Below are 15,054 nucleotides of genomic sequence, written 5' to 3'. Positions count from 1 at the left end.
CGAGGACCTCCTTTGCTTGTAATGTTGTTGTTCTTTCCTAGCCTTTTAATCAGCAATGCCGTATCTGATGCTGTAGATGCCACTTCCAGCTGAACTCAGCATTGCTGGGCTTGAAGCAGGGTCGGCGCTACCATTTAGGCAGCCTAGGCAATCGCCTAGGGCACCAGAATAATTGGTGGGCGCCGTTTTGCCGGAGGGGGCGGCAGGCGGCTCTGGTGGAGCTGCCGCAGTGGTGCCTGCGGAGGGTCTGCTGGTCTGCGGCTCCAGTGGAGCTGCCGCAGTCGTGCCTGCGGACGGTTGGCTGCTCGCGCGGCTCCAGTGGACCTCCCGCAGGCACCACTGCAGCAGCTCCATTGGAGCCGCGGAAATTGCCGTCCGCCTAGGGCGCTCAAACCCCTAGCGCCGGTCCTGGCTTGAAGTAAGAACTTGATCTTTTCTTAGTCTCATATTTTTTTTCTTTGAGAAGCTTGAGCTTTCAAAAAAACTATTTACTTCAAATATGATGGAAGGATGCAATTGGTTATGCCCACATGTTGGCTGTGCACATCAGAAAGACAAAATGTGCCTTGTGTGGCTTGCCACTTAAGTGTTTCTGGCATGATGTTTAAGAGCAGGGAAGATAGAACAAAAAAGAAAACATGAAAGGTCCATAAATCTTGGCTAGATCGAAAATCTCTTCCATTAGAATAACAATACTTTGCCCTTCAATAGTGTCTTTATCTAGAAATCTCAAATTGCTTTACAAACAATTAATCCCCCCACAATGCCCAAGAGATATATTAAGTATTATCCTCCTCCTTTATGGATGAGGAAATTGAAGGACTGAGAGGTGACTTGTCCAAGGTCACATGCTGAGTTATTCTCATGGCTAGGAATGAATAAACACAGGAATCCTAATGCCCAGCCTTTGCTACACTGCTGGATCATATTCTCCCTGTTTCAATTTATTTGCCATAATTTGGAGATTGATAAAATTAGGCAAAATGTTTTATTTTCAACCAGCCAGTGGATAATCCCCTGAGATGGGAGGGAATCCTTTGGCACAGATGTGCAGTGCAAAGCACCTGCATTGCACCCAAGAATCTAATGCAGGGGTCCTCAAACGGGGGGGTCAGGACTTCTCAGGGTGTCATGAGGTTATTACATGGGCGGTCTTGAGCTGTCAGCCTCTACCCCAGACCCCACTTTGCCTCCAGCATTTATAGTGATGTTAAATTAAAAACACTTGTTTATATATTTGGGGAGGGGGGCCCGCACTCAGAGGCTTGCTATGTGAAAGGGGTCACCAGTACAAAAGTTTGAGAACTACTGATCTAATGCATCATTTCTATTCCTATTCTATGTACAGGGAGAGGTGAGGATAGACTAGGAATATCTAGTGGGACGGAATGTTACAATTCAAGTACTAGTCTTTGTGGATGATAATTTTCCTGAGTTAAGTGGTACCGCAAGCTCTCTATTGAATATTCATTCTTTGTGATAAAAGCAAAAGTACTGAACTTGATTCTGATCTCAGTTACACTGGGATAAATCCAGAGTAACACCACTGAAGTAAATGGTGATATTCTGGACTTACTGCAGTGTAACTGAATTCAAAATCTATTCCAAAGAGGCATCCCCACCTCCTGTTTAGTCTGTTATTCTCGACATTGTAGGGGAGAAGCAATCCACCTAAGGTCCATTGCCAGAAGCAGCAGAAATAAAATTTCTGTTGTACTAATCAAGAACGCACACACCTGCAACTGGACACTTCACTGTTGCAGTACATAGTCCTAGAAAGGCTCCATAAGAAGCTTTGTGATGTACAAATGTCAAAGTCAATTAATTCTGTGGCAGTCTGTTACTGGTAGAACAGAGAATAACCAGCTGTACAAAGGAAAGCTGTTCTCAGATTGGTTTTCTCCATCTTGTCCATCAGAATTGATAAACAAGCCAGTCTACGCTCTTGTGATGCCTTTTATATAGTACAGTGTTCAATCTGCCTTTCCCATTTTTAGGTGAGGATTTTATATTAGATTTAGAACACAGATAAAATAACTGAGGGGAAATGTTTGGAAATTCTTCGCTCCAGTTCTATTGGTAAGAAGCAGAGGTGTGTGGTAAGCAAGTATCATTATAGCATGTGGGCTGAGTTAAGCCTACTTCAGACTGTTTCTCTCAAACTTAATTGATGGAGGCTGCCCACATTCATGCTTGCTTATTACCTTAGCAGAGTTATCCCAAGATTGTTGAAATGCAACTGTGGGTGTTGTACAGACACCCACGCTGCCAAAGAATCAGGAAGGATGTACTTAAAAACCTCTAATTTGTCTAACAACACATTTAGTGGCTTTTGTGTAGGTTTGGCATTGTAATGGAAATATATGCCTTGTTTAGATAAAGAGCTCCAGTTCCAGACTGCAGGCATCACATTTGTATTGTGCGAGGACATGTAGCTAGCTACTGGCAAGCCAGCTGGGAAAGGCTCTGACCAGCCACTTACCTCTATGCATTCTAATACACCTCACTTCTTATAACATGCCATTACAGGTAAAATAATAAAACCAATTATTTATGTGTGAATGCTAATTACAGGGTGTTTATTTTCCCCTTACATCGGGTCCCCATTGAAACAAGAATCCTACTGTATTTTTGCCCTAGCTTTTTATGTCCTTGAGGATCTTTATTGTAGCTGCCATCTTCTCAGCAGGACTCTCCATTTGATGTCCATCAGTGCTGCTCTTTAACTGTCCTGAGGGATTGTTTGTGAGTGATGGGAACCATAGCTCTCCCACATTGGTATTGCAAGGAGGAAGAGATTAGGGTTAGGAAACAAACTCATATTCCATTCCTCTGTAAAGTGAGCTCTGTTTGAGAGATTTGTTGTGTTCAGAAACACATGTACAGCATAAGCTTTCTTGTTTTTGCTGAGGTTTGTGTAGGTTCTGACTAGGCAAAATTATGTTCGTACGTTTCTGCTTCAAACTATCTTCAGATAGAGATCCTAACATTGTTGCTGGCTCTGATTACATAATTGTTTGTAATTCTTTTAGCTCACAAGTCATCGTATTCTTGTTTCTCTTGTAACATGAATACTGCATAAAATATGACTAGTAACCTACAATGCTTTTTGGATGTTGTGCCAGTGGGGTACAGGAGTCTGGTAGAGGGCAAATATACTGGTCACTGGATGAGTAGTTTTCTGTTCCCTGAGTGACCAGAGCAGGGGCTGCACTAGAGTAATCAGGAACCTGCTAGAACCAATTAAGGTAGACAGGCTGATTAGAACACCTGCAGCCAATCAAGGCAGGCTAATCACGGCACCTGGGTTTAAAAAGGAGCTCATTCCAGTCAGGGAGGGAGGAGCCAGAGGAGAGGAAGTGTGTGTGAGGAGCTGGGAGCAAGAGGCACAAGGAGCTGAGAGTGAGAGGGTGTGCTGCTGGAGGACTAAGGAGTGCAAGCGTTATCAGGCACAAAGAGGAAGGTCCTGTGGTGAGGATAAAGAAGGTGTTTGGAGGAGGCCATGGGGAAGTAGCCCAGGGATTTGTAGCTGTCATGCAGCTGTTACAAGAGGCACTATAGACAGCTGCAGTCCACAGGGCCCTGGGCTGGAACCCGGAGTAGAGGGCAGTCCCGGGTTCCCCCCAAACCTCCCAACTCCTGATCAGACACAGGAGGATCCAGATTGTGGGGAAGATCACTGAGATGAGCAAATCTCCCAATAAGCGCAGGACCCATCAAGGTACAGGAGGCACTTTGTCACACTGTGTAGGAGTTAATAGTAGAAGTGACAAAAAACATGCCTCGTGATCTAAAGACAAACAAAGCTATCTGGAGAATCAATTTCTATGAGCACTAGAAATAAAGGAAGTTACAGAGCTTTTCCTTCTTGCTGATTCCCGTACATTTCCAAAAGGTATTGCTGTATATAAATGGGATCTAAGTTCTTGTCTTGTGCTGGGAAGATCCAGCCCTAAGATAGTTAATGCTCTCATGTAGTCATGCTTCATTAGCGTACATATTGCTGAGGTTTGGAGTAGCTGTATGGGTAGAATGCTCAACTGCTAATTCAAGGAATGACTCTTACTGATGTTGTAACATCAGAATTAGTGTGGCTTTCTGAGTAACTTGGAGACAGAAGGTGCCTCAATGTATCTTTTGGGAAAAGCTGGTATTTATTTCTAATCCTGTGTTTAACTTTATGTAAACATTAAATACTATTTATTAAAATAGATGGAAGATTTAGCTTTGTGCAAATCTCATATCTTATTCTAAATCTACCATTTGTAATGGTGTTCATTGTCAAATATGATATTGGAAAGCATTGTGCTAAAGTGGATTTTCAAAGAGACTCAGCAAAATGGGTTTGACTGAAGTCTTTTGTGGAATTCAGTCCACATTAACTAAGCTACCATTGGGTCAGTTTAGAACAGCATTGGTTTTCTTTGGTTGGCAGCAGTCCAAATGTGAGTACATTGGAGTACTGCCTCGGATCTCAAGAGACATGTCTATCAAAATCCATATTTGGTGCATAGGATAGAAACAAGGTATGGCCATCTCATCCCTGAGTCCATCTAGTCCAATATCTTGTCTCCGACAGTGGCCAGTATCAGATACTTCAGAGGAAGGTGTAAGAAACTCTGTAGTAGACAATGATGGGATAGTTTGCCATAGGACAAGTTTCTCTCAACCCCTTCTCAGTTAGAGGTTAGCTTTCTAATTCTCTGTGGTTTTATTTAGGTAGTTTCAGGCAATGTGCAGTTATGATTTTGAAAATAATACATTTGCAAATCTGAATTTTATTATAGTTGAAACTAGGAGATTATGCTCAAAATTAGAACTACGAGGAACACCTCATGCTTGGATTTCTCAGGTCTGGGTGGTGACATTTCTGGATTGACATTGCTCATCTGTCTAATTACTAGTCAGATAATTCCCTCAGTCCTTGGATTGAACATACAGAAAATGTTTTATGGTGAAAAGAAAAACATCTTCATAGACAGAGGTTAAGGCTCTGTCCATACAGGACAAGGACATGGATTAAGAAATTGTACTTAAAGATATGATGCCAGCTAAAATGGTTTCTAACATAGTTCAAAGAACAGGATTACTTGTGGCACCTTAGAGACTAACAAATTTGTTTGAGCATAAGCTTTTGTGGGCTACAGCTCACTTCATCAGATGTAGCCCACGAAAACTTATACTCAAATAAATTTGTTAGTCTCTAAGGTGCCACAAGTACTCCTGTTCTTTTTGCGGACACCGACTAACAGGGCTGCTACTCTGAAACGTAACATAGTTCAGCCAGTCATTCTGGATGAGACAAACTGTGGTAGAATCAGATTCAGGAGCTGTATTTTATCCTAGCCTATGTAGTGAGGAATCTACACTGCAACTCATTTTTAAACAAGTGAGACCTGGTCCCTGCTGGTTACTGGAAGATGTGTTAAAAACTGATTTAGCTAGCTGTGCAAATGTTACTCCTACTATTTAACAGGAGCAACTGGAGGTCTCTGTTTGCAAAGTTTCCAAACTCCCTGCCCTTTGAGAATCTGAATCAAGAGCAGAGACTGAGAAACTGGACAGGATGGGTTTCAGCTCAGGTTTGTAAATGCAAATAGAGTAAATGTAGTGTGATTCATAAGCTCTCATGTGTGCTCAAAGCCCCAGTTTTAAAGAGTAAATTAAAGGTGCAAAATGAGGCATAAAGGCTTTTAAGAATGGCCTTTGGAAGTGAAATTTAAGCCTACTAAAATCCACAGAAGGGTCCTCAGGCTGCAGAAGAGCAGTGCTACCTATCAAAAAAGAATCTGCTGCACTCTCACAAAAATATTGGACAACCTTCAAATGTAGGTGTTACTTTACAAATGTAAGTGTTGTTCTGCATTATGCTGCTTGCCTGTTTGAAAAATATCTTTCCTGTGTTTTTCTTTTTCAGTAATTGCCCTTCATTTTTGGCTGCTGCTTTAGCCAGAGCAACATCAGATGAAGTCCTCCAGAGTGATCTTTCAGTGCACTACTTACCAAAGCATGTGGATAGTACAGAAGGCATCATAAGTAAGTGCCTATATGCATTATACCATACTTCACTTTGATACAATCTTTTATGCAAACTGTGTCCCAGCAAACTTTGCAGAGTAAAGCAGTACAATTTCACTTTCAGAGATAATTCATAGATTTAAGTCCAGAAGGCAGAGACGACCCATACCTGCCACTATTTGCGGGGCAGAGCGAAAGCAGTGGCTTCAGCAGAAGTTACTGAGCATGCTCAATACAAGCCAAGCAGCAATTCTGGGGGATGGGTGACATATGTCCTCAGTCAAAAGGAACCTTTGTGATCCCCTTCATAAAGAGAACATAGGACTTTCCTGAATTAATTCCTACTTTAAGTCAATAGCTGTGTTCACTAGAGCATATCTTATCTCACCAGAGAAACAACCAGTCTTGATGTAAAAATTTCCAGTAATGGAGAATCCACCACAGTCCCTTTCTAAGTTGTTCCATTGGTTAATTACTCTCACTGTTAAAAATTTGTACCTTATCTCCAGTCTGAATTTGTCTTGCTTCCAGCCACTGGATCATCTTAGACCTTTGTCTGCTATATTGAGGAACTCTCTGTTATAAAAGGTCTGTTCTTCTTCGAGTGATTGCTCACATCCATTCCAGTTAGGTGTGCGCGCCGCGCGTGCACGTTCGTCGGAAACTTTTTTACCCTAGCAACTCCAGTGGGCCGGCAGGTCGCCCCCTGGAGTGGCGCCGCCATGGCGCCCAATATATATCCCTGCCGGCCCACCCGCTCCTCAGTTCCTTCTTACCGCCGTGTCGGTCGTTGGAACTGTGGAGCGCGGCATAGCTGTCCTCCACGTCCCTAGCTCTCCTTGTTTTTCTATCGTTATCTCTATTGTAGTTGTTAATTAGACTGTTAGTTAGATAGTAGTAGTTAAGTGTTAAGTAGTTGTAAATAGTTTTTCGCCGGGGGCTTAGCCCTTCCCGGCACCGGGCTCATGCCTGGTTCGCCGGGCTTCAAGCAGTGTGCGGCCTGCAAGAAGCCTATGCCCACGAGCGACCCCCACGACGCGTGCCTGAAGTGCCTGGGGGAATCGCATAGATCCGACAAGTGCCGCATCTGCAAGGCTTTTAAGCCAAGGACTAAGAAGGAGAGGGATCAAAGGCTCCGGACTCTCCTCCTGGAGGCGGCACTTGACCCGGCGGCTTCGCAGGCCGTGATGTCGGCGCCGGCACCGGATCGCACCGGCACCGAGAAGACTCCCCGGCACCGACCTTCTCCGGCACCGGGGACAGAGCCTAGGCCGTCGAAGTCCACTACTCCGGCCAGGCACACCCGAGTGGAGCGCCCGGCCTCAGCATCGGCCGCGGCGCCGCCGGCACCGTCGACTCCGGGCCCGGCGGGTCCGTCGAGTCCGGTGCCGCCAAGCTCCCCCATGACATCTGGGGTCGAGATAGTGGTGCCATCTACACCAGAGACCTTCGCCTCGGCACGGGACCTCATAGCCATGACCGAGCCCACTCAGCTACCACCCCCGGTACCTCCGGTGCGGGTTGTGTCCAGAGGCAAGCCTATGATGTCGGCACCGTCCCGGGACTCTCGTTCTCGCTCCAGGTCCCGACGTCAAGGTCGCTCCAGATCCCGCCGCCGCTCGCAGTCCCGGCACCGCTCCCCTCAGCGGTACCGGTCGCACTCGCGGCGCCAGTCGACACCGAGACGGTCGCGGTCAGAGTCCAGCCGTCGTTACCGGCACCGCGAGTCCAGGAGCCGATCCAGACGTTCGCCGCACCGGTCGACCTCCCGGCGCCGAGCTGGTGGCAGGTCCCGGTCCCGGTCGACCTCCCGGTACCGAACCGGTGGCAGGTCCCGATCCCGGCACCGAAGCGGCGCCCGGTACCGATCCAGATCCCGGCACCGTGGCAGAACTCGGTCCCGCTCCCGGCACCGTTACGACTCCCGGCACCGGTCCCCGGCACCGAGACGATCACCCGTGCCGGCCCGCGCGGACCATTACCATCCAGGGTCCGCTCCGCCATGGCCCTCGAGGCAGCCGTCCGTGTCTTCGCTGGCGGACAGTGGGTACGCGCTGGGCACCGACCGGCAGGCGGCGCTGTTCAGCGAGCCTCCACAGCAGGACGCAGCCCCACAGCAATGGGGTTTCTGGACACCCTGGGCGTATCATCAGGCCCAGGGCCCCCAACAGCTCCCTGCTAGGCCGGCGACTGCAGAGCGCAGGGCACCTGAGGCCTCGTTGTCTCGCCCCCCTCCCTCCCCGGATGGGGAGGAAGGATCCAAGCAACAGGACTCCACTTTGGCTCCTGAGGCAGAGGCGAGGGCCGAGGGAGACCCCCCTTTAGACACCTTCTTGCCGGGGGTCTCCTCATCTTCTTCCCCTGATGAAGCGGTGGCTGGGACCTCCTCCAACAGCCCCCCCCCGCTGGACCTCAGGGCGCACCAGGACCTCCTCCGGCGAGTAGCCCAAAACCTGAGTCTACAAGCCGAGGAGGTCTCGGAGGTAGAGGACCCTATTGTCACCATCCTCTCCGCAGACGCTCCCACCAGGGTCGCCCTGCCGTTCATACGGACCATCCAGGCCAACGCCACCACCATCTGGCAGTCCCCGGCCTCCATTCCTCCCACTGCGAAGGGCGTCGAGAGGAAGTACATGGCTCCTTCTAAGGGCTACGAGTACCTCCACGTACACCCGACTCCGTGTTCCCTGGTGGTCCAATCCGTCAATGATAAGGAGCGTCATGGTCAGGAGGCTCCAGCCCCCAAATCCAGGGAGGCTAGGCGGATGGACCTCCTCGGCCGTAAGGTGTACTCGGCGGGGGCGCTGCAACTCAGGGTCTCCAACCAACAGGCCCTGTTAAGTAGATACGCCTTTAACTCCTGGGTGGCAGCAGACAAATTCAAGGAGCTGTTGCCACAAGACGCTCGTCAGGAGTTTGCGGCCATCTTAGAGGAAGGCAAGAAGGTCGCACGCACGTCCTTGCAAGCCTCTCTGGACGCTGCGGATTCGGCTGCCCGTACCCTCGCGTTGGGTGTAACAATGCGTCGCCTCTCCTGGCTGCAGGTTTCCGGCCTTCCGCCGGAGCTCCAGCACACAATACAGGACCTTCCTTTTGAAGGCCAAGGGCTGTTTTCGGATAAGACAGACCCTAGACTAAAGAATCTAAAAGACAACCGCGTCATCATGAGGTCACTGGGGATGCACACTCCAGTGACGCAGCGCAGACCCTTCCGGCCGCAGCAACAGCAACAACAGCGCAGGCCGTATCTCCAGTTCCGCCAGCGGCAGGACCTTAACAGGCGCCGCGGCAGGAACGGAAGGCGCAGGCACTCGGGGAACCAAGGGGGCCAAAACCAAGGCTCCTCTAAGCCCCCGCCTGGTCCCAAGCCTTCATTTTGAAGGTGCGCCCGAGGGCGCAGTAACAGTTTCCCCATTGGATCCTTTCCCCCCGTTTTCCAACCGCCTTTCTTTTTTCCTCCCGGCGTGGTCCCTAATAACATCAGACCGCTGGGTCTTACGCACGGTGCAGTCGGGATACCGCCTGCAGTTTGTTTCATTTCCTCCTCCCCGCCCCCCTTCCTCGTCCCTCTTCAGGGACCCCTCTCACGAGCAATTCCTTCGGCAGGAGGTGCAGACGCTCCTCCGCAAAGGAGCTATAGAGGCGGTGCCGGAGAACGAGAAAGGCAAGGGGTTTTATTCCCGCTACTTTCTGATCCCCAAGGCCAAGGGAGGCCTCAGGCCCATCCTCGACCTGCGAGAGCTCAACAAGTACCTGGTGAAGTTGAAGTTCCGCATGGTTTCCTTGGGGACCATTATCCCATCCCTGGATCCGGGAGACTGGTACGCCGCCCTCGACATGCAGGACGCGTATTTCCACATTGCTATCTGGCCACCCCACAGACGTTTCCTTCGCTTCGTTGTGGGGTCTCTGCATTACCAATTTGCAGTCCTCCCATTTGGCTTGTCCACGGCCCCGAGAGTGTTTACGAAATGCATGGCAGTTGTTGTGGCGCAGCTTCGGCGCAGTCGTATCCACGTGTTCCCGTATCTGGACGATTGGTTGATTCGGGGCACGTCGGAACAACAAGTCTGCAACCATGTCCGTGTGATCACCGACATGTTCACCACTCTGGGCCTCTTGGTGAACACAGACAAGTCCACCCTGGCCCCCACACAAAGGGTGGAATTCATCGGGGCCGTCCTGGACGCCACTGTGGGCAGGGCCTTGCTGCCATTGCAGCGGTTCCAGGCCTTGTCGGCAATCGTGCAACGACTACAGACAGCCCCCCTGACGTCAGTGAGGACGTGTCTAACCCTGTTAGGCCACATGGCGGCCTGTACTTTCGTGACCAATTACGCTCGGCTCCGCATGAGGCCACTCCAGTTGTGGCTCATCAGTCATTACAGGCCGACAAGACAGCCACTAGATATGTTAATCACGATCCCCCAGAGGGTCTTAGATTCTCTCGGCTGGTGGCTGGACCAGTCAGTGTTGTGTGCGGGTCTCCCCTTCCACCCATCTCAGCCCTCGGTGTCCCTAACAACAGATGCCTCAGATCTCGGCTGGGGGGCCCACGCAGGGACCCTGAGGACGCAGGGCCTGTGGTCCCAGGAGGAGGTGGGGCTACACATCAACATGCGGGAGTTGAGAGCGGTCCGTCTTGCTTGTCAAACGTTCTGTCATCAGCTCCAGGGTCGTTGTGTCGCGGTGTTCACCGACAACACGACGACCATGTATTATATCAACAAGCAGGGCGGCACCAGATCCTCCTCCCTGTGCCACGAGGCGATACGACTCTGGGACTTTTGTGTAGCCCACTCCATTCACCTCATGGCTTCCTTCCTCCCCGGAGTACGGAACACGCTGGCGGATCGATTGAGCAGATCCTTCCTGTCACACGAGTGGTCCCTTCGCCCGGACGTCGCCCTCTCCATCTTCCGGAGGTGGGGTTATCCCCGGGTGGACCTCTTCGCGGCCAAGGGGAACAGGAAGTGCCAAGCGTTCTGCTCCTTTCAGGGCAGGGAACCCGGGTCGATAGCGGATGCCTTCCTCATCCAGTGGTCGACCCACCTGTACTATGCATTTCCCCCATTCCCGTTGGTCCACAGGGTCCTTCTGAAGGTGCGCAGGGACAGGGCTCATGTGATCATGGTAGCCCCGGCGTGGCCCAGACAGCACTGGTACCCCATGCTGCTGGACCTGGCCATAGCCGACCCAGTTCCCCTGCCCCTTCATCCGGACCTGATTACCCAGGAGCACGGGACCCTCTGTCACCCGGACCTGCAGTCGCTGCACCTAGCGGCGTGGCTCCTGCGTGGCTGACTGGCTCTGAGCTGCGCTGTTCCACGCCGGTGAGGGAAGTGCTCTTGGGCAGCAGAAAGCCGTCCACAAGAGCGACATATTTGGCCAAATGGAAGCGATTCTCCTATTGGTGCGTGGAGAGAAATCTCCGCCCTATGGAAGTTTCAGTAGCCAACATCTTAGACTACATTTGGTCCCTCAAAGGGCAAGGTCTGGCCATATCGTCGTTACGAGTCCACCTAGCGGCTATCTCCACCTTTCACCCGGGTGCGGATGGTCACTCTGTTTTTTCCCACCCGACGGTGTCTAGATTCCTTAAGGGGCTGGAACGTTTATACCCTAACGTCCGTCCCCCTGCTCCAACCTGGGATCTTAACCTGGGGTTGTCCCGACTCATGGGGCCCCCCTTTGAGCCGTTAGCTACTTGCTCCCTGCTTTACCTCTCTTGGAAGACGGCCTTTCTAGTAGCTATCACCTCAGCTAGACGGGTGTCGGAACTCCGGGCTCTTGTGGTAGACCCCCCATACACGGTCTTCCACAAGGACAAGGTGCAGCTGAGACCACACCCTGCTTTTCTCCCCAAGGTGGTCTCAGCCTTCCACGTCAACCAAGAGATATTCCTCCCGGTTTTTTTCCCGAAACCTCACTCCTCAGGCAGGGAGCAGCAGCTCCACTCGCTTGATGTCCGTAGGGCTCTCGCGTTCTACGTGGAGAGGACCAAGCCCTTCCGCAAATCCCCCCAGCTTTTCGTGGCAGTAGCGGACCGCATGAAAGGGCTTCCTATCTCCTCCCAGAGGTTATCCTCTTGGGTAACGTCCTGCATCAGGACCTGCTATGACTTGGCCCACGTCCCTACGGGCCGTGTGACTGCGCATTCTACCAGGGCGCAGGCGTCGTCGCTGGCTTTCCTCGCCCGTGTGCCCATCCAGGAAATCTGTCGGGCAGCGACCTGGTCATCGGTCCACACCTTCGCTTCCCACTACGCCCTGGTCCAGCAGTCTAGAGAGGATGCGGCCTTTGGATCTGCAGTGCTCCATGCCGCGACTTCTCGCTCCGACCCCACCGCCTAGGTATGGCTTGGGATTCACCTAACTGGAATGGATGTGAGCAATCACTCGAAGAAGAAAAGACGGTTACTCACCTTTGTAACTGTTGTTCTTCGAGATGTGTTGCTCACATCCATTCCACACCCGCCCTCCTTCCCCACTGTCGGAGTCGCCGGCAAGAAGGAACTGAGGAGCGGGTGGGCCGGCAGGGATATATATTGGGTGCCATGGCGGCGCCACTCCAGGGGGCGACCTGCCGGCCCACTGGAGTTGCTAGGGTAAAAAAGTTTCCGACGAACGTGCACGCGCGGCGCGCACACCTAACTGGAATGGATGTGAGCAACACATCTCGAAGAACAACAGTTACAAAGGTGAGTAACCGTCTTTTCCCCATGTAGGTACAGTATTTGTAGACTGTGATCAAGCTAGCCCTCAGTCTTCTTTTTGATAATGAAATAAATTGAGCTCCTTGAGTCCCTCACTATAAGGCACGTTTTCCAATCCTTTAATCGGTCTTGTGCAGGGGTTCTCAAACTGGAGTGGGACCCCTCGAGGGTTGTAAGGTTATTACACGGGAGGGCGCAAGCTGTCAGCCAAAACCCTGCTTTGCCGCCAGCATTTATAATGGTGTTAAATATATAAACAAGTGTTTTAATTTATAAGGGGGGTGGCACTCAGAGGCTTGCTATGTGAAAGAGGTCACCAGTACAATAGTTTGAGAACCACTGGTCTTCTGGCTCTTCTCTGAGTCCGATTTTTCAACATCCTTCTGGAAGTGTGGGCACCACAACTAGATACAATATTCCAGGAGCAGTCACACCAGTGCTGAATGCAGAGGTAATAAAACTTCTCTGCTCCTACTCAATACTTCCGTAGGGTGGTAGAAAAAATTAAGGGGCATAAAAGGAGAAAAGATGTGTTTTTAAGTGAGATTTTAAGAGATGGAGTCCCGGAGACGGAGGAAAGTTGTCCCTGACACAAGGAGTTGTAGAAGAGAAGGTTCTTGCACCACCAGAGGTGAGATGATGGGAAGGAACAAAGAAGACCAGTTCTGTACAAACAGACGTATGGAGGGCAGTAGAGGGGAAGAGGTATATATTTAGCATCAGGATGTTCCTTTATCTGTTTTCATGTTACCATAGTGACAGTTCTAAAAGCAAAATGTGAGCAAGGGGTATTAAAAAGTGAATTGCAAAGCTTTAAAATAAACACTTTAAGATTGCAAATGAGTATCAGGATCTAATTACAGACTTTACAATTACAGATACATTTTCAACAACCTATCTGAAAAATCTACTGCCATCAGAAACCGCTCCTCTCTGTATGCTTCTAGATGGGGGAAAAAGATGAACTCAGGCATTTGGCTGTTTTTCAAATACCTTGTTTTATAATACGGCTGAACTGTTAAGTCTTCACATATGCAAACAGACGCTACACGTACTTAGACACATAATAGACACTGTATTATCTATATTGTGATACCCCAGAAAATTTCACAGGCTGCACTGGAGTGGCTACCACTGTATTTGCTTGAGGTGAAATTAATTTGGATGCAGACTATCTCACACAACATCTATGTTACTACTTACTTTCTGCAGTGAGAGGCTCTTGTCAGAAGAAGAAATTAGACTGAGTGGCCATGCAAGTGAGGGGTGTCTATACGCTCCTTTGTGCTTCAAAAAGGGTCTTCAAACCAGCCCCAAGTAGCCCAGGGTTGGATTCAGTGGCCCTGAATTTCTTGCCTGTGCCCATATTGGCAGGGTGAAATCCATCTGCCTTAAGCCAGCTTTGTGTGGGAAGGAATTAATTTCACTCTGAATTTCAGCTGGTAATTATTTTTACAAAAGATTTGCAGTTTCTTGGGTTTCAGTGACTGTCATACAAAAAATACTTGATGTTAAAAACCGAGGAATTTTCTTTTTCTCTGTTTGTACTTATTGTATAGCAAGACTTTCCCATCAGTCTGCTCAAGGTCACAAATTCTGACTCACTCAGGATTCTGCTGACTACATTCCCTTGGAGAGCCTGCTGGATGCTAATTAAGATGAATAACATTCCATAAAATGAGTTGACAGGAGTCCTTCATTCGGTTTGGAACACATATACTCAGCAACCCTTATTATCCCTCCCTCCCTCTTACTTCTGATAAAAAGATATAGTGTTATGGGAAAATTAAAAGCTTTAGAATTCTGGCCCTCTTAAGAGAAAGTTTCTAGTCTGATTCTTAGAGGCCTTGACGAACCTGAGGAAAATGTGCAATTTGCTCTGGGCTTGCTGTTTGTAGGTGTTGCTGCGTCTCACCCATAGCAGGTGAATGGAATAGATTTGTCATTGTTCTGACTGAGCAGCCCTCATTATTTCCAAATTGAAATCGCTTAGACTCTCATAAATATTTGACAGTCTCCAAGGAAATTTTGACATTTTTCAAACTAAGCCTCCACAGAGAATATCTAAGGAAGCTGATGTTTTAAATGAAAACAACTGTAGGTGTTTTTTAAAATGTATTTAAACCTGTAATACAAAGAAGCAATCATACATTGTTATCTGTACCTTAGTGTAGCAGTTACCAAAATGAAACTGGGGACTCCATGCAGGACCATATCGTAATGATGTGGACATATGTAGATAAGTGAAGTTTAAATACACTTTAAATAATGCAAATTAAAGAATAAGAAATGTGAAGAAAGAAATAAAAGTTGATGTCCTG

The 15,054-nt window shown here is 49.2% G+C and overlaps 1 protein-coding gene across 2 annotated transcripts in view; it reads left to right on the top strand.

Annotated features, from left to right (window-relative positions):
• PPM1E (protein phosphatase, Mg2+/Mn2+ dependent 1E) overlaps window positions 1-15,054 on the top strand; it is a 121,579-nt gene that overhangs the window by 91,509 nt on the left and 15,016 nt on the right. For both annotated transcript variants that reach the window (XM_050928787.1, XM_050928788.1), the window contains one exon: window positions 5,918-6,036. In XM_050928787.1, the coding sequence (XP_050784744.1) occupies window positions 5,918-6,036 (119 nt within the window). The remainder of the gene's footprint in view (window positions 1-5,917; window positions 6,037-15,054) is intronic.

Source organism: Gopherus flavomarginatus, chromosome 19 (assembly GCF_025201925.1).
Source record: "Gopherus flavomarginatus isolate rGopFla2 chromosome 19, rGopFla2.mat.asm, whole genome shotgun sequence".
NCBI lineage: Eukaryota > Metazoa > Chordata > Testudines > Testudinidae > Gopherus > Gopherus flavomarginatus.
The sequence above is the reverse complement of the archived record's forward strand: the minus strand, read 5'-3'. Positions and strand labels throughout refer to the sequence as shown.